We start from the raw sequence: 19466 nt of genomic DNA on the forward strand, positions 1-19466 counted from the left end.
TCAAGCAGCCAACAGCCTTTCTCGGATCCCTCCTGGTCCCCATGCATACATGTCCCTTCTTCTGGGGGGCAGTGCTGCCCCCCTAAAAAATGCCGCCCTAGGCAAATGCCTTGTGGTAAACACACCCCTGGATATGCCCTGTACCTACAAAGCAAGCTTTATTCTACGTTTACCTGTAGGTACAACTTCAAAAGTGGAGTTTACTATCACTTTAAGATGGATATGCGATGTTTCTATCTTTGTTACCAGCGATCCCAATTACCCTTCCATCAGGGGATCTCTGCGACTTACTTACTGTAAGATCTCATGTTCTAACAAGCTCACCCTCATCGGGGCCCCGACAGAAGAGCTATACATGGAGTGCGTTTGTTGTCATGCAAATTCAGGACATTCCTTTTTCCATTTGGCACGCATGTACATGAACCCGATTCACTATCTGTCTACTGTACTGGAGATGATTCATCTGACTGGGGATCAGAATCATTTGATTTTTTTCTTTGTCTGTATTTAATGCTGGAAAAAGAATAAAGATTTATTCTAAAAAAAACAAAACAAAAAAAAACACACACCTGAACGCAACTCGCTTCTAGGTCAAGTTAGACTGGAGACACATTTGTTAGGATACCTTCAAGTGGTTGCAAATCTCAGATGTGAAATATGAACACAGCATATCCTTCTATAGTGTGTACTCAATCCAGAGCCCTCCTGCACACGGGACGTTTTTACAGCTGCTGTTTTTGGCTTTTGACATTTTTTTTCTACAGCTAGTAAACCCCCCCAGCATGTTATCCTATGTGTCCGTACACACACAGACTGGAATCAATGTTTTTTGGCTGGAAGAAAAACCCCAGGACTAGCGGGCTTCTAGAGGAGTTTTACCTGTAAAAACGCTCGAACGCTGAAAAATGTGGTAAAACTCCGCAAACTGGCATTTTTTTATGTTTTTTAAACCAAAAAAAAAATTTTTTTTGCGTCATGTGACCTTACACAGCTAACATTACCAGCGTTATCAAAACGTCCCGTGTGCATGAGGGAGAAGTGTCATTTTTGTCTGCTGCCTTCTTCCTCTGCTATCAGCATGATTCAGTTCTGACACCAAGAGAAAAATGGTGACGGGAGGGACCTGCAGCAGATTGACAGCCTCAGCTCTGTTCCTGTGTGGTGTGTGGAGGGAGGGGGGATGGTCTTTTCCTTCCAATCAGAGCTCTCCTCACAGTATGCAATTTCAGCTCTCCTCCTTTTTTCTGCACTCTCAGACCATCTTTATAAATTCAGCACTTTGAATGGATGTAGAGCAGAGAATACTACAGATAAACAGGTACAACTTAAGTAGGAGGATTTGTTTCATCTCTGTGTATCGCCAGTAGCCAGTCACTGGAGATACGGAAGGCTTTTATATGGAAGGATTTACAACCACTTTAACTGTCCCCCTAATTAAATGGGGGGGGGGAGGGGGGCAGAAATATTTTCACCATGGGGCCCTTTGTTGTTGTGAGCCCACCACTGGTAACATCAATCGAACCAAATAGAGGCCATACTCCTCGTCATTAGAGATATTAACCGCATGGTGTCCAGATCAGATATTGGCGATTTGCAGAGGTTAGTATAATCAAAGAGTGAGTTCTGATTGGCTGTTGGTGCACTTTGTACATTGTACTCTAAATGACTAAATAATGGTCATTCATGGATGCTTTATTATATCCATTAATAGGAATGGACACGATATATCCAGGGTGTGTCTTGGCGGAGTAATTTAGACATGTAGGTGACCAGGTGTAAGGTAGCGTAGAATTTGTTGCAGAAGTCATACATAGAATATGTGGGAAAATATATCTTTTATATATAGTGGGGATCGAAAGTTTGGGCACCCCAGCTAAAAATTTGTATTAATGTGCATAAAGAAGCCAAGGAAAGATGGAAAAATCTCCAAAAAGGCATCAAATTACAGATTAGACATTCTTATAATATGTCAACAAAAGCTAGATTTTCTTTCCATCATTTACATTTTCAAAATAAATGAAAACAAACAAATGGCGTCTGCAAAAGTTTGGGCACCCTGCAGAGTTAATATCTTGTACTGCCCCCTTTGGCAAGTATCACAGCTTGTAAACCTTTTTGTAGCCAGCCAAGAGTCTTTCAATTCTTGTTTGAGGTATCTTTGCCCATTCTTCCTTACAAAAGTCTTCCAGTTTCAATTATGTTGAGGTCAGGAGATTGTGAAGGCCATGGCAAAACCTTCAGTTTACGCCTCTTGATGTAAGCCCCGTGGATTTCGAGGTGTGTTTAGGATCATTATCCATTTGTAGAAGCCATCCTCTCTTTAACTTCAGCTTTTTCACAGATGGCATCAACTTACCATCCAAAATTTGCTGAAATTTTATTGAATACATTTTTCCTTCTACTTGTGAGATGTTCCCTGTGCCACTGGCTGCAACACAACCCCAAAGCATGATTGATCCAACCCCATGCTTAACAGTTGGACAGAGGTTCTTTTCATTCAATTCTGTGCCCCTTCTTCTCCAAACGTACCTTTGCTCATTCCGGCCAAAAAGTTCAATTTTAACCTCATCGGTCCACAGAACTTGTTTCCAAAATGCATCAGGCTTGTCTATATGTTCATTTGCAAAGTTTAAACGATGATTTTTGTGGTGAGGACGTAGAAGAGGTTTTCTTCTGATGACTCTTCCATGAAGACCATATTTGTACAAGTATCTCTTTATAGTGGAATAGTGTACCACAACTCCAGTGTCTGCCAGATCTTTCTGGAGGGATCGTGCAGTCAAACATGGGTTTTGAATAGTTTTTCTCACAATCCTGCGAGCTGTTCTGTCTGATATTTTTCTTGTTCTTCCAGATCTTGCTTTAACTTCCACTGTTCTTGATGACTGCCATTTCTTAATTACATTCCGAACAGAGGATATTGACATCTGAAAACGCTTTGCTATCTTCTTATAGCCTTCTCCAGCTTTGTGAGCGTCAACTATTTTCAGTTTCAGTTTTCTAGACAACTGCTTAGAAGAACCCATGGTGCTGATTGTTGGGGCAAGGTCAGATGAGTCTGGGCATTTAAAACCTTTGAGATTGACATCACCTGGTCTTCCCAGATGATGATTGAGAACAATCCATGACACTGGCAGGTCTCAGCTTTGCAAAGGGGGCAGTGCATGCTATAAATTCTGCAGGGTGCCCAGACTTTTGCAGATGCCATTTTTTTGTTTTCTGTTATTTTGAAAGTGTAAATGATGGCAATAAAATCTAACTTTTGTTGACATATTATAAGAATGTCTAATCTGTAATTTGAAGCCTTTTGGAGATTTTTCCATCTTTCCTTGGCTTCTTTATGCACTTTAATGCAAATTTTTAGCTGGGGTGCCCAAACTTTCGATCCCCTGTGTGTGTGTGTGTGTGTGTGTGTGTGTGTATACACACACACACACACACACATATATATATATATATAACACACACACATATATACATACACTCACGCACATACATTATTTATATATATATATATATATATATATATATATATATATATATATATATATATATATATATATACATATATACACACACACACACACACATATACACACGTATACATATATACACACACTTTTTTTTTCTTTTCATTATTACTTATTTTTTAACATATATATATATATATATATATATATAGTATGTGTGTGTATATTTAAAAATAAATAACAATTCACAAAAAAAAGTATGTATGTAATAAATATATATACAGTTGCAAGAAAAAGTATGTGAACCCCTTGGGATTATGTGGAGCTTTGCATGAATTGGGCATAAAATGTGCTCTGAACGTCATCTAAGTCACAACAATAGAAGAACACAGTCTGCTGAACATAATACTACACAAACATTAGATGTTGCCATGGTTTAATTGCACATAACATGTAAACATTCACAGTGCAGGGAGGAAAAAGTATGCGAGGCCCTAGCTTAATGACTTCTCCCAGAGCTAATTGGAGCCAGGAGTGAGCCAACCTTGACTCCAATCAGTGTGATGATATTGGATGTGTTGCTGACAGCTGTCCTGCATTTAAAAAACACACACCTGTTTTGGGTTTACTGGTTTCAAGAAGCACTGTCTGATGTGAACCATGCCTCGCAGAAAAGAGCTCTCAGAAGACCTACGATCAAGAATTGTTGACTTGCATGAAGCTGGAAAGGGTTACAAAAGTATCTCCAAAAGCCTTGATGTTCATGTGTCCACGGTAAGACAGACTGTCTACAAATGCAGAAAGTTTAGCACTGTTGCTACTCTCCCTAGGCGTGGTCGTCCTGTAAAAATGGCTACAAGAGCACAGCGCAGAATGCTGCATGAGGTAAAGAAGAATCCCAGAGTGTCAGCTAAAGACCTACAGAAATCTCTGGCACATGCTAACATTTTTGTTGACACATCTACAATAAGGAAAACATTAAACAAGAATGGAGTACATGGGAGGACACCACGGAGGAAGCCATTGCTGTCCAAAAAGAATATTGCAGCACATTTGAAGTTTGCAAAAGAGCACCTGGATGTTCCACAGCACTACTGGCAAAATATACTGTGGACAGATGAAACCACGATTGAGTTGTTTGGGAAGAACACACAACACTATGTGTGGAGAAAAAAAGGCACAGCACACCAACATCAAAACCTCATCCCCACTGTAAAACATGGCGGAGGGAGCATCATGGTTTGGGGCTGCTTTGCTGCCTCAGGGCCTGGACGGATTGTTGTCATTGATGGGAAAATGAATTCCAGAGTTTATCAAGACATTTTGCAGGAAAACGTACGACCATCTGTCCGCCAACTGAAGCTCCGCAGAGGATGGGTGATGCAACAGGACAATGACCCAAAGCATACAAGTAATTCAACAAAACAATGGCTGCAACAGCACAGAATACGCCTTCTGGAGTGGCCCAGTCAGAGTCCTGACCTCAACCTGATTGAAATGCTGTGGCATGACCTTAAGAGAGCGATTCACACCAGACATCCCAAGAATATTGCTACACTGAAACAGTTTTGTGAAGAGGAGTGGTCCAAAATAACTCCGGATCGTTGTGCAGGTCTGATCTGCAACTACAGGAAACGTTTGGTTGAGGTTATTGCTGCCAAAGGAGGGTCAACCAGTTATTAAGTCCAAAGGTTCACATACTTTTTCCTCCCTGCACTGTGAATGTTTACATGTTATGTGCAATTAAACCATGGCAACATCTAATGTTTGTGTAGTATTATGTTCAGCAGACTGTGTTCTTCTATTGTTGTGACTTAGATGATGTTCAGAGCACATTTTATGCCCAATTCATGCAAAACTCCACGTAATCCCAAGAGGTTCACATACTTTTTCTTGCAACTGTGTGTGTATGTATATATATATATATATATATATATATATATAATTTTTATTTATTTTTTTACATATATTGTAATATAGGATTTTAGTATTAATACAGGAGATGTATGTCTGGGTATGTACAGCGATCACAGAGGAAGTGGGAACGGGTACCTGTCATAATCGGGTACCCGCTCCCCAAAGGTGCCAATCCTTAACAGGAAGCGGGGGACAAGGCCTTAAAGCAGAAACTTCCCCTTTTGGGTGGAGCTTCACTTTAAGGTTTCTTTTTATCTTAGGCTGCTTTCACTGATCAGTTATTCTTCCATTTTTTTTTTTTTGCAATAAAAAAAAAAAAAAAAAAAAAAGGAAGAAAAACAGATAACCATTAAATCCTATGGAACTCTTCACACTGGTCATTTGCGGGTCCGATGCAATTTCCTGCAAGCTGCATTTTTGGTGCGATAATAAAAAAATTAACTTTACAGTCACTTTTAAACCCATCAATATGAATGGACGTGAAATTAGGGATGCACCAAAATTTCAGCCACCGAAACATATCATCTGAAAATAGCTCTATTGGCATTCTGCCGATAGGAAAAATGTAGCCGATACAGGAGACTGTGTGTACTGCAGATGTGAGGGGGGAGGGGGAGGGGGGGGGGGCTGAGAAAGGCAGGAGAGGAGCAGTGTATACAGTCACTGGCTATCACTATAGGTCAGTGCCGGTTTTTAAATGCAATTGCCGTGTTTTTTTTTTTCTTCACTATAGCACAGTGAATCAGCTGTCACTTTCCCCAAGCTAAAAGAAACCAAGTTTCATTCATTCTTTGAGCTATGGTGAAGGGAAAAAAAACAAAAAAACAGGCAATTGCATTTAAGCGCCGCCACCGACATACACTGACAGCCAGTGAGGGAGCCTCTCTGTATACACTGCTCCTCTCCTGTCCCCTCCTTGCACACACTGCCCCCCCCCCACAAAGATGGCCTGTCACTCATATGCTATCACATAGGGGACTACTTGTCCCCTATGTGATGGCAAAAAAATAAAAAAATACAAGAAAGTAGAAAACAAAAAAAAAAAAAAAAAATTGGAGCCTCCCCAACCTCACACACGCAGACATTTCGGTTCAGTTTGATTTTCAGTCACATGCATTCTGAATCTTTGGTGTCGGTTTCGACACCAGAATTTTCATTTTGGCGGACCACTACGTGAAATGATGCAAAACATGTCAGAGCAGAGTATAGAACACCTCTAGAAAGGAATGCATTGGAAGAGGACATTGTAGAGGTCATTGTAGTGTGAATGTGTATGTAGTAACCGTGTACAGTCACACCACGTCAAGGACATGGCACTGATCTCCGGGAGGTTGACGAGATGTCATGTGCTCGATAGGTAGGGATATAGAGAGAGATAACATAGGGGAATGATAGGTAGATAGATAGGATATAGGGGATAGATAGATAGATAGATAGATAGATAGATAGATAGATAGATAGATAGATAGATAGATAGATACTTGTGTATGCATCTCTATCTATGTCTGGTTAGATAGATGATAGAATAGATACAATAGACAGACTACATTCACGTGACTACATTTAGCTGTGGTCAGACGTGACCTCCAACATACATAGTTAGTCTGGCTGAAAAAAGACAACTGAATTGCACAGGGCTCGGCGGATGCAGCTAGCCGCTCACAGGTGTCAATCACAGCTACAGGAATGGGTAGATTTCCTACCTCTGCTATTCACACCGGAGCAAAATACCTGTGTCAACGTAGCCTTAGATAAAGAGGGAGAGAGAGAGAGAGAGAATAGAGAGTTTACAAAAAAGGAATGGTATGGCATAGAATAGAATACAAAAAAGGAATGGCATGGAATAGAATAGAGAACAGGAAAGAATAGATTAGAATAGAAGGAAGGAATGATATGGCACAGCATGGAACAGAACAAAATACAAGCAAGGAATGGCATGGCAAAGAATAGAATAAAGGAATAGCATGGTGTGGAATGGAATAAAGAACTGAATAAATACAAAAAAAGGTTTGGCATGGAATTGAAAAGAATATAAAAAAATTGAATGGCATTGAATAGAATGGAAGAAAGGAATGGCATGGAAGAGAATGTAAAAACAGAATGCCATGGAATGGAATACAGAATAGAAGGGATGGCATGCAATGGAATAGAGAATAGAATACAAAAAAATAATGGCATGGCATAAAATAGCATAGAAAGAAAGGAATGGTGTGAAATGGAATAAAGAATAGAATAGAATGGTGTGAAATGGTATAAAGAATTGAATAGAAAAAGGGAATGGTATGGAATAGAATGCAAAAAAAGGAATGGAATACAAAAAAAAGGAAAGGAATAGAAGAAAGGAATGGCATGGCATGGAATAGAATACAGAATAGAATAAAGGGGTGGCATGCAATGGAAGAGAATACAAAAAAATAATGGCATGGCATACAATAGCATAGAGGAATGGAATGGTGCAAAATGGAATAAAGAATAGAATAGAAAAAGAGAATGGTATGGAATAGAATACAAAAAAAGGAATAGCATGGAATAGAATAGAAGGAATGGCATGGATTAGAATAGAAAAAAAGGAATGGAATAGAATACAGAATATAATAAAGAGGTGGCATGGCATGGAACAGAATACAGAATAGAATAAAGGGGTGGCATGGAATAGAATACAATAGAATAGAAGGAATGGCATGGAATAGAATAGAAGGAATGGCATGGAATAGAATAGAAGGAATGGCATGGAATAGAATAGAAGGAATGGCATGGAATGGAATAGAAAAAAGGAATGACATGGCATTGAATAGAATACAGAACAGAATAAAGGGGAGGCATGGCCTGGAATAGAATACAATAGAATAAAGGGGTGGCATGGAATAGAGAATAAAACAAGATACAAATAAGGAATGGCATGGAACAGAAAAAATGAATAGCATGTCGTGGAATGGAATAGAATAGAAGAAAGGAATGGCGTGGCAGAACAGATAAGTATGTAGTAACCAGGTACAGTCAGATGAAGACATGGATAGAGATGCATAGAGAGAGGGAGGAAGATGGATCCACGTGTAGTAACCATGTCCGGTCACACTGTCACAACGACACATGACTGAACCCTGGAAGGGTGATGTATTCCTGTGAGGCTGCAGATGTAATATACAGAATATCCAGGAAATCTATACCTGTGTACTAATCACCCCTCATGTATGACCACATGGCTGCAGCACAGATCAGACTTCTGTAGACATGAAGGTGTCATTACAGAGATCAGACATAGAATGTGCTATATATGTAGACATGTAATGTGTATATGTAGTCATGGTGTCCCGTGTATGATCACATTGCTGCAATATACATACATGCACAGGTATACATATCTCCTTACAGAGATCAGACACAGAATGTGCTATATATGTATATTATACATACATGTAATGTCTATGTAGTAACCATAGACGTGTATAATCACATCGCTGCAATACTCACACACGCAATATTGTACATATATATCTATCTCGGTTATAGCACATGTATGATCACACTGACAACACAGATCAGAGTTCCATAGAGCTGAAGGTGTGATTACATGGAAGAGCTCATTACAGACAGAATGTGATGTATGTTCAATGAAGACATGTAATGTGTGTATGAAGTCATTGTGTCCCATGTACAATGACATTGCTGCACATACATGCACTGGTACACATATGTAGTCATCATGTACACTGATGCAGAAGAGATCAGACTTCTGTAGACATGAAGTTGTCATTGCAGAGATCAGACGCAGAATATGCTCTATATGTACACATGTAATGTCTATATAGTAATGGTGTCCTGTGTATGATCGCATTGCTGCGTGGCACAGATATGTAGTAGTCATGTTGCATGTATGATCACGTTGCTGCATGGCACAGATATGTAGAAGTCATGTTACATGTATAATCACACTGTTGCATGGCACAGATATGTAGTAGTCATATTACATGTATGATCACGTTGCTGTGTGGCACAGATATGTAGTAGCCATGTTACATGTATAATCACATTGCTGCATGGCACAGATATGTAGTAGTCATGTTGCATGTATGATCACGTTGCTGCATGGCACAGATATGTAGAAGTCATGTTACATGTATAATCACACTGTTGCATGGCACAGATATGTAGTAGTCATATTACATGTATGATCACATTGCTGTGTGGCACAGATATGTAGTAGTCATGTTACATGTATAATCACATTGCTGCATGGCACAGATATGTAGTAGTCATGTTGCATGTATGATCACGTTGCTGCATGGCACAGATATGTAGTAGTCATGTTGCATGTATGCTCTTGATGCTGCATGGCACAGATATGTAGTAGTCATGTTGCATGTATGATCACGTTGCTGCATGGCACAGATATGTAGTAGTCGCCATGTTGCATGTATGATCACGTTGCTGCATGGCACAGATATGTAGTAGTCATGTTGCATGTATGATCACGTTGCTGCATGGCAGATATGTAGTAGTCATGTTGCATGTATGATCACGTTGCTGCATGGCACAGATATGTAGTAGTCATGTTGCATGTATGATCACGTTGCTGCATGGCAGAAATATGTAGTAGTCATGTTGCATGTATGATCACACTGTTGCATGGCACAGATATGTAGTAGTCATGTTGCATGTATGATCACGTTGCTGCATGGCACAGATATGTAGTAGTCATGTTACATGCATGATCACATCGCTGCATGGCACAGATATGTAGTAGTCATGTTACATGTATGATCACACTGTAGAATGGCACAGATATGTAGTAGTCATGTTGCATGTATGATCACGTTGCTGCATGGCACAGATATGTAGTAGTCATGTTACATGCATGATCACATCGCTGCATGGCACAGATATGTAGTAGTCATGTTACATGCATGATCACATCGCTGCATGGCACAGATATGTAGTAGTCATGTTACATGCATGATCACATCGCTGCATGGCACAGATATGTAGTAGTCATGTTACATGCATGATCACATCGCTGCATGGCACAGATATGTAGTAGTCATGTTACATGCATGATCACATCGCTGCATGGCACAGATATGTAGTAGTCATGTTGCATGTATGATCACGTTGCTGCATGGCACAAATATGTAGTAGTCATGTTGCATGTATGATTACACTGTTGCATGGCACAGATATGTAGTAGTCATGTTACATGTATGATCACGTTGCTGCATGGCACAAATATGTAGTAGTCATGTTGCATGTATGATTACACTGTTGCATGGCAAAGATATGTAGTAGTCATGTTGCATGTATGATCACGTTGCTGCATGGCACAGATATGTAGTAGTCATGTTGCATGTATGATCACGTTGCTGCATGGCACAGATATGTAGTAGTCATGTTACATGTGTGATCAGCCTGTACACTGTGAAGGTCTCCTGGTCCCATATGTGTCCTCTGTATGTCATGTCTTGCAGTCCCACCTGTCAGGGATCGGCCGTCACACACCATCGGATCGCACACACACGTGTTAAAGGACATCTCCTCCCATGGCCGCACACAGCCCGGCTCACTCACCTTCAGCAGATCCAGCGGGTGGGTGCAGCAGGCCGCCCCGCAGGAGGCCAGGCCCCCGAAGTACCACCGTGACACCCGCCGCTCCGCCATCTCCGGGCTCCTCTCTCCCGGATCCGGGCGAGCTGGACAATCCAAGGGCCAGGGGCGGGACTGGACCCGGGAGAACGAGAAGAGCCGAGGCCAATCCGCGAGCAGCGTCAGGCGAGGCCCCGCCCAGCCAGCGCTGCTAATCCACGAGACGCGTCCGTGTTAAAGCGGCGACGGGGAGGAGTGGTGGGCCCGGGGGACACGTGCTGCAAGGCAGGTCTGCGCGGGCTGGAAGTGGGTGAAAGGGCGGCCAGGGGGTGTAGGAGGGTGACAGGTCCCCGGAACGGGGCTGACAGTGTGATCGATCAATGGAGACCATGGGGAGAACCAATATGCAGAGGAACGGATCAATCAATGGAGACCAAGGGAAGAACCAATACGTGGAGGATCGATCGATGGAAACCATGGAGAGAACCAATATGCAGAGGAATAGATCGATCAATGGAGACCAAGGGAAGAACCAATACGTGGAGGAACGGATCGATGGAGACCAAGGGGAGAACCAATACGTGGAGGAACGGATCAATCAATGAAAACCATGGGGTGAACCAATACATGGAGGAACGGATTGATCAATGAAAACCATGGGGTGAACCAATACGTGGAGGAACGGATCAATCAATGAAAACCATGGGGTGAACCAATACGTGGAGGAACGGATCAATCAATGAAAACCATGGGGTGAACCAATACGTGGAGGAACGGATCAATCAATGAAAACCATGGGGTGAACCAATACGTGGAGGAACGGATTGATCAATGGAGAGCAAGGGAAGAACCAATATGTGGAGGAACAGATCGATGGAAACCATGGGGAGAACCAATACATGGAGGAACGGATCGATAACTGCGATCCGCGCATGGGAGTCCTCTGTGTGGCGGGCTGGCTGCAGTCCGGGGAGATGTGACGGTTGGGGGATAAATCCGTCCTGTGATTGGTCGCCACCGTCTCCCTCTAATCATAACCAATATCAGGATTCACACCCCAAAGTGGCGTACGCAGCACACAGGCCACACAAGACCCCCCCGACTCTCTGTGTCCGGCCCCCCGACTCTCCCTGTGTGGCCCTCCGACTCTCTGTGTGTGTGCGGCCCATCGGTTCTCTGTGTGTGGGCCATTGGTTCTGTATGTGTGGCCCACCGACTCTCTGTGTGTGCGGCCCACCGGCTCCGTTTGTTTGCGGCCCACCGCCTCTCTGTGTGTGTGTGGCCCACTGGCTCTCTGTGCGTGTGGCCCACCGGCTCTGTGGGCAGCCCACTGACACTGTGCGGCCCATCTGTTCTCTGTGTGCACTTTGTTTGCAGGCCAATTACTGTCTGTGTGCAGCCCACCATGTTCTGGGCTGAGCCATCGCCTCTTGGGTACCTGTGAACTTTGCAGAGTGCTAGGTAATAAAACACTGTGTGATCTCTGCCTGACAGAAACAGCATAGCCCCTCCTGGGTTATGACAGCCACCCGTCCCTCTGCTTTCCTCTTGTCTCAGACAAGTGCCTGGAGCCGGAGACAAGCGCTAGAATCAAGCAGACGTCTCCTTCTAGCTACAGGGCCGGGACAAGGGGGGGGGGGCAGAGGGGCGGCTGCCCTGTGCGCAGTGATTTACTGTAGGGAAGAGGGCACCTTCCTTCTGTTACACGGCTGACAAGTAGTGACAGCGGCAGTGATTTTGGCCAGCGAGTGACTGCTGGGCGTAGGATCCCCTAAGCTTGCACATCACGAATGGGGGGGGACACGGTTTGGCATCTTTGCCCTGGATGCTGGATGACCTTGTCCTGGTACTAGCTATATTGACTGACAGCCTCCCCCCCCCCCACCATGGCTTTCAGAGAGATGAGAGGCTCACACTCCCCCCTCCCTCTCCATTTCTCTTGCCACCACTTGTCCAAGGAAAGTGCTTGGATTATACAAAGTGCAGGTTATCAAGCAGCATTGTCACATGGCCACAGGAGACGCCCTGTCCAATCTTGTATCTAGGATTACAAAGCAGGTAGGGACATGAGACGAAGTCCTACATATACATGTTCTCTGAGGGACAGGACACTACAGGAGAATTAAAGTGAGAGTTCTCCTTTAATATCCCTTTCAGGCAAGATAATTGCAGTGTAGACCAGGGGGACTGAATTACAATTCACGGAGGTCCGCTTGGTAACATCTTCTTTCTGCAGAGGTCCGAAACTCATATTTCTTCTATTGCTCAGGTCTTTCACATCACAGCCGCCCGCTTTACATTGTTGTCCTCAGTCCCCCCTTTCCCATCACAACTCCCCCTATAACAATCCCCCATTTCACAGCTCCCTCCCTCTTCACAGCCCCCATAGCACAGCTCCCCCCTCTCACATCACAACCCCCCAATTTCACAGCTCCCTCCCTCTTACTTCACAGCCCCCCATATCACAGCTCCCCCCTCTAACATCACAACTCCCCCCCTATAACCGTTTCCCCCCCTCTCACAGCTCCCTCCCTCTCACATCACAGCCCCCATATCACAGCTCTCCTTCCAACATCACAGACCCCCAGTATTACAGCTCCCCCCTCTCACATCACAACTCCCCCTTTTCACAGTCCCCCATTTCACAGCTCCCTCCCTCTTCACAGCCCCCCATATCACAGATCCCCCCTCTAACATCACAACTTCCCCGTATCACAACCCCCCATTTCACAGCTCCCTCCCTCTCACTTCACAGCCCCCCATATCACAGCTCTTCTTCCCACTTCGCAGCTCTCCTTCCCACAACAAACCCCCCCAGTATTACAGCTCCCCTCTTGCATCACAACTCTCCCCTATACAGCCCCCCCTCTCACATCACAGCCCCCCATTTTACAGCTCCCCCCTCTCACATCACAACACCTCCATATCACAGCTCCCTCACTTAACAGCTCCCCACTCTCACTTCACAGCCCCAATATCACAGCTCCCTCTCTCTCACTTCACAGCTCCCCATATCACAGCTCCCCCTTTCACTTCAAAGCCCCCCATATTACAGCTATCCCTTCGAACAGCCCCCCATATCACAGCTTCCCCCTCTCAGCCCCCCCCACATCACAGTTCCCCAATCTCACAGCCCCCCCCCCATATTACAGATCCCCCCTCGGATATCACAGCTCCCTCTACCCCATAATCTTCCCCATACCTTAACTCAGCCTTGTGGATGGCGGGATGAATTGCGGGGTGGACTCCTGTTCTGTATGTACTCACCTGCCACCGCCTTTGTCGCCACTGCTGTTGAAGTCGCAGTATCTGCCCTGGAATAAATATCAGCCTTCTGGTCGCTTTCCTAAAAATAATGTGAGGCTACTAGTCCTATTGTTACTGGCAAGGTCTATAAAATACTGATAAGCTGCCAGTGGGCTCGTCTGCAGGAATCTTCACCTGTCCTGTCCCATTGGCTACACAATGCAATCCTTCATGTTAAAGGAACATCAGAAAATTCAGACGTCTGAGGGTGGTCTGATCATTCCTACATGTCTCCCCATCCCTGAGGTCTGCAGCTGCTGTGACAGCGCCGGACCCTGCCACTGTGTAAAAGAAACCAAAAGTGAAATAGGGTTTGCAGTAGGGTTGACACCTCATCCCTTAAAACCCGAACACATATGAATTACACAGGTTCTGGGGCTGATTAAAGTGGTAATTAAACTCCGTGCCTTATCTGCATTAACTTAGCCCCAGAATCTGTGTAATTCATATGTGTTCAGGTTTAAAGGGATGACGTGGCAACTCTAGTTCACAGGAATGCAGAGTGCGGGCCTCTGGAATATTGGTGTTTAGTGGAGAAAACTGTTTTTCAGTTTTCTCTGGGTTTTGTATTTCCAGATTGAGTCCAAAGGCTTCAAAGAGTCTTGGGTGCGATGAGCCTTTAATCCAGTGTCTAGGTCTTGTTGGAGCTCTATTCAGGAGACAGTTGTGCTCTACTCAGGAGACTGTAGCACATGCTGGAGTCAGGAGGTTCTGTGTCTAGAGGACTGAGAGAGTCGAGACAACTGAGCAAGTCTAGAAGACTAAGAAAGTCAAGACAACTGAGCGAGTCTAGAGGACTGAGAGAGTCAAGACGATTGAGGGAGTCTAGAGAGCTGAGAGATTTGAGACAAATGACCGAGTCTAAAGGACTGAGAGATCTGAGTCAACTAAGCACGTCTAGAGGACTGAGAGAGTTGAGACAACTGAGAGTCAAGATGACTGAGAAAGTCTAAAGGACTAAGAGAGTCAAGGCGACTGAGCAAGTCCAGAGCAAATTGAAATGGCTGAGCGAGTCTAGAGGACTGAGAGGTTCAAGGCAACTAAGCAAGTCTAGAGGTCTGAAAGAGCTGAGATGACTAAGCATGTCTAGAGGACTGAGGGAGTTGAGATGACTGAACAAGTCTAAAGGACAGAGAGGGTTGAGACGACTGAGTGATTCCAGAGGACTGAGAGAATCGAGACAACTGAGCGAGTCCAGAGGACTGAGAGTTAAGAAGACTTGAGTGAGTCCAGAGAACAGAGAGTTGAGAAGACTGAGCGAGTCCAGAGGACTGAGAGTTGAGAAGACTGATCGAGTCCAGAGAACTAAGAGAGTTGAGAAGACTGATCGAGTCCAGAGGACTGAGGGAGTTGAGATGACTGAACAAGTCTAAAGGACAGAGAGGGTTGAGACGACTGAGTGATTCCAGAGGACTGAGAGAATTGAGACAACTGAGCGAGTCCAGAGGACTGAGAGTTAAGAAGACTTGAGTGAGTCCAGAGAACTGAGAGAGTTGAGAAGACTGATCGAGTCCAGAGAACTAAGAGAGTTGAGAAGACTGATCGAGTCCAGAGGACTGAGGGAGTTGAGAAGACTGAGCGAGTCAAGAGGACTAAAAGAGCCGAGATGACTGAGCAAGTCTAGATGACTGAAGGGGTTGAGGCAACTGAGCGAATCTAGAGGACTGAGCAAGTCAGGATCACTGAGTGAGTCTAAAGAACTGAGAGAATTGAGGTGACTGAGCAAATCTAAAGGACTAAGAGAGTTGAGAAAACTGAGCAAGTCTAGAGGACTGAGGGAGTTGAGATGACTGAATAAGTCTAAAGGACAGAGAGGGTTGAGACGACTGAGTGATTCCAGAGGACTGGGAGAATCGAGACAACTGAGCGAGTCCAGAGGACTGAGAGTTGAGAAGACTGAGTGAGTCCAGAGGACTAAAAGAGCCGAGATGACTGAGCAAGTCTAGATGACTGAAAGGGTTGAGGCAACTGAGCGAATCTAGAGGACTGAGCAAGTCAGGATCACTGAGCGAGTCTAGAGAACTGAGAGAATTGAGGCGACTGAGCAAATCTAGATGACTGAGAGATTTGAAATGACTGGCTGAGTCTAGAGGAATGATAGAGCTGAGATGGCTGAATAGGCCCAGAAGCCTGAGAGAGTTGAGATGCCTGAGTGAGGACTGAGAGAGTCTGGAGAGCTGGTAGGGCTCGAGGAGGGGCTGTGTATGACGGTCTATGGGACCCTATCGGAGACCTATGCAGTAGTGCTGCAGGAGTGACTAAGGAGGTTGGTCATAGTTTATTTTTGTGTATGTGAAGAGATGGTGGGAACCCCTGTGTGGGAAATCCTTCCATAAGGAACTTTGCTTTATTTATGAATAAAAGTGGACCATCAATCCCTGAAAATGCACTTCCTGGTTGGTGTGAAGTCCCTAACAAGCTCACCATTGATTTAACTTCCCCGGTATCACATTGCCTATAGGCTGCAAGCTGCCAATAGCTGTGATCATATTTATATGGACCGTATAGAGCAGTGATTGCTCAGTAATGGCCATGTAATGCTCTCTTATCTGCAGAATTAGCCTAAAATGTTTGCATTTGTAACAATGATCTCAATCCTGGGTGTAAATTGGCAGCTTGACATGGCATTTTCCATCTGTCACTGTGGGGACAAAAGGGGTTTCATAGACTGCTGGCTGTGCAGTGGGCCGACCTAAAATGCCAAGCATTTCAACTGCAACTTGGCAACTGAGGACACAATATTTCCCACAGTGGAGCTTTCACTCTTCCATTTGCACGTGATGGTTAAAGAAAATCTAAAGCCACACCGGGTTACATTTAATTTGCTGAAGTACTGTGTATCATAAACGGTTGTTGGGCTTTTTTTTTCCTTTAAAAAAATCCTGTTTTCACCTTTGTTCCATCTCGGTGCTGCTGATCTGCAGCTTTTTTTTTTTTTTTAAAGCAATTTCCTGTCTACATGCACCTAAATGATGACTGCATAGCATTTCCCAGGCTGGGTTGCCTGATGGTGACACCATATCTGTGTAATGTGTGTTGAAATGCCCACATGTAGTCTCCATCAGAAGTCCATTTGACAAGGTGACAATGCAGGAACATAACAGGAAGTGTCTGAACAGGACCTTCATGGCAGGATCACCAGGGATTTTTTTAAACAAAAGCTGCAGAAGTATAAATATTAGAATTACTTTCAAAGTGATTATTATGTTAAATATTATTTGAGATTGTATTGTCTGGGTATATGTAAACTTTAATGTGAGTCTTCGCTAACCTAAATATGATAAAGGAATAGGACAGCCTATTTCACTGTGAGTTATTGTAGTACCTTTTTGTACTTTGTGATATGACATTTTTCTAGAGTTTCTTTTTTGTATTTTATTAAACATGGAGATTTGAAGATTCACTGACCATCAATGTAAGGGGCATTCTTACCACTGACCACCAATGTAAGGGACATTCTTCCCACTGACCACCAATGTAAGGGACATTCTTCCCACTGACCACCAATGTAAGGGACATTCTTCCCACTGATCACCAATGTAAGGGGCATTCTTCCCACTGACCCCCAATGTAAGGGACATTCTTCCACTGATCACCAATGTAAGGGTCATTCTTCCCACTGATCACCAATGTAAGGGTCATTCTTCCCACTGACCCCCAATGTAAGGGACATTCTTCCACTGATCACCAATGTAAGGGTCATTCTTCCCACTGACCACCAATGTAAGGGACATTCTTCTAACTGACCATCAATGTAAGGGGCATTCTTCCCACTGACCACCAATGTAAGGGACATTCTTCTAACTGACCATCAATGTAAGGGGCATTCTTCCCACTGACCCCCAATGTAAGGGACATTCTTCCCACTGATCACCAATGTAAGGGTCATTCTTCCCACTGATCACCAATGTAAGGGTCATTCTTCCCACTGACCACCAATGTAAGGGGCATTCTTCCCACTGACCACCAATGTAAGGGGCATTCTTCTAACTGACCATCAATGTAAGGAGCATTCTTCCCACTGACCCCCAATGTAAGGGACATTCTTCCCACTGACCCCCAATGTAAGGGACATTCTTCCCACTGACCCCCAATGTAAGGGACATTCTTCCCACTGACCCCCATGTAAGGGACATTCTTCCCAATGACCACCAATGTAAGGAGCATTCTTCCCAATGACCACCATTGTAAGGGACATCCTTTCCAGTGACCACCAATGTAAGGCTCAGTTTCTCCAATGACCACCAATGTAAGGGACATTCTTCCCACTGACCACCAATGTAAGGGACATTCTTCCCACTGACCACCAATGTAATGGGTATTCTTCCCACTGATCACCAATGTAAGGGATATTCTTCTCACTGACCTCCAATGTAAGGGACATCCTTTCCAGTGACCACCAATGTAAGGCTCAGTTTCTCCAATGACCACCAATGTAAGGGACATTCTTCCCACTAATCTCCAATGTAAGGGACATTCTTCTCACTGACCAGCAATGGAAGGAACATACTGACCACCAATGTAAGGAGTAATCTTCTTACTGACCGCCAATGTAAGCAGCATTTTTCTCAGTAGCCACTAATGAATTTGTTTTAGCAGGGGTTCCGTGAGACCTGAATACTATTTCAAGGGTTTCTCTGGGATAAAGCGTTTGAGAAAGGCAGCTCTATAAGGAGGGTAGATAAGATCCTACAAGAACAGTGGTCGTCTTATATGATGGCTTTTGGTTCCAGTCTTCTGAGATTTTCGTACTTCCGTCAGAAGCAGTCTAATGACATAGGGACCAGTGGGGAGCACTGTGGGAAACCTCAACATCATTACCAATCCAATGAACCCAGAAGTGCCAATACTCTGGCGTATATTCCTACTTTGGTGTTCCAAATTGCTCTAATACAGATTGCCTGCCAGTGTATAGTAATGAGTATAAGATGTGGTGACGAGGACTTTTTAGAGTTCCCCTAAGGCAGGGGTGTCAAACTGGCGGCCCTCCATCTGTTGCGAAACTACAAGTCTCATCATGCCTCTGCCTTAGGGTGTCATGCTTGTAACTGTCAGTCTTGCAAGGCCTTGTGGGACTTGTAGTTTGCCAACAGCTGGAGGGCCACCAGTTTGACACCCGTAATCTAAGGCCTTTGTGTTTGGCATTACCTGTCACCTCTCAATCAGTTCTCAAGGCCTTGCATGCACTGCAGGATG

The 19466-nt window shown here is 44.1% G+C and overlaps 1 protein-coding gene across 1 annotated transcript in view; it reads right to left on the reverse strand.

Moving 5' to 3' along the window:
• SLC25A10 (solute carrier family 25 member 10) overlaps positions 1-11141 on the reverse strand; it is a 48882-nt gene extending 37741 nt beyond the window's left edge. Inside the window, exon 1 of the mRNA XM_089657517.1 lies at positions 10950-11141. Coding sequence (XP_089513643.1) covers positions 10950-11039 — 90 coding nt within the window. The 5' untranslated portion in view covers positions 11040-11141. The remainder of the gene's footprint in view (positions 1-10949) is intronic.
• Between the last annotated feature and the right edge of the window lie 8325 nt (positions 11142-19466).

This window comes from Staurois parvus, unplaced genomic scaffold, assembly GCF_062004578.1.
Source record: "Staurois parvus isolate SC_StPar_1 unplaced genomic scaffold, SC_StPar_1.0 ptg001008l, whole genome shotgun sequence".
Taxonomy (NCBI): domain Eukaryota; kingdom Metazoa; phylum Chordata; class Amphibia; order Anura; family Ranidae; genus Staurois; species Staurois parvus.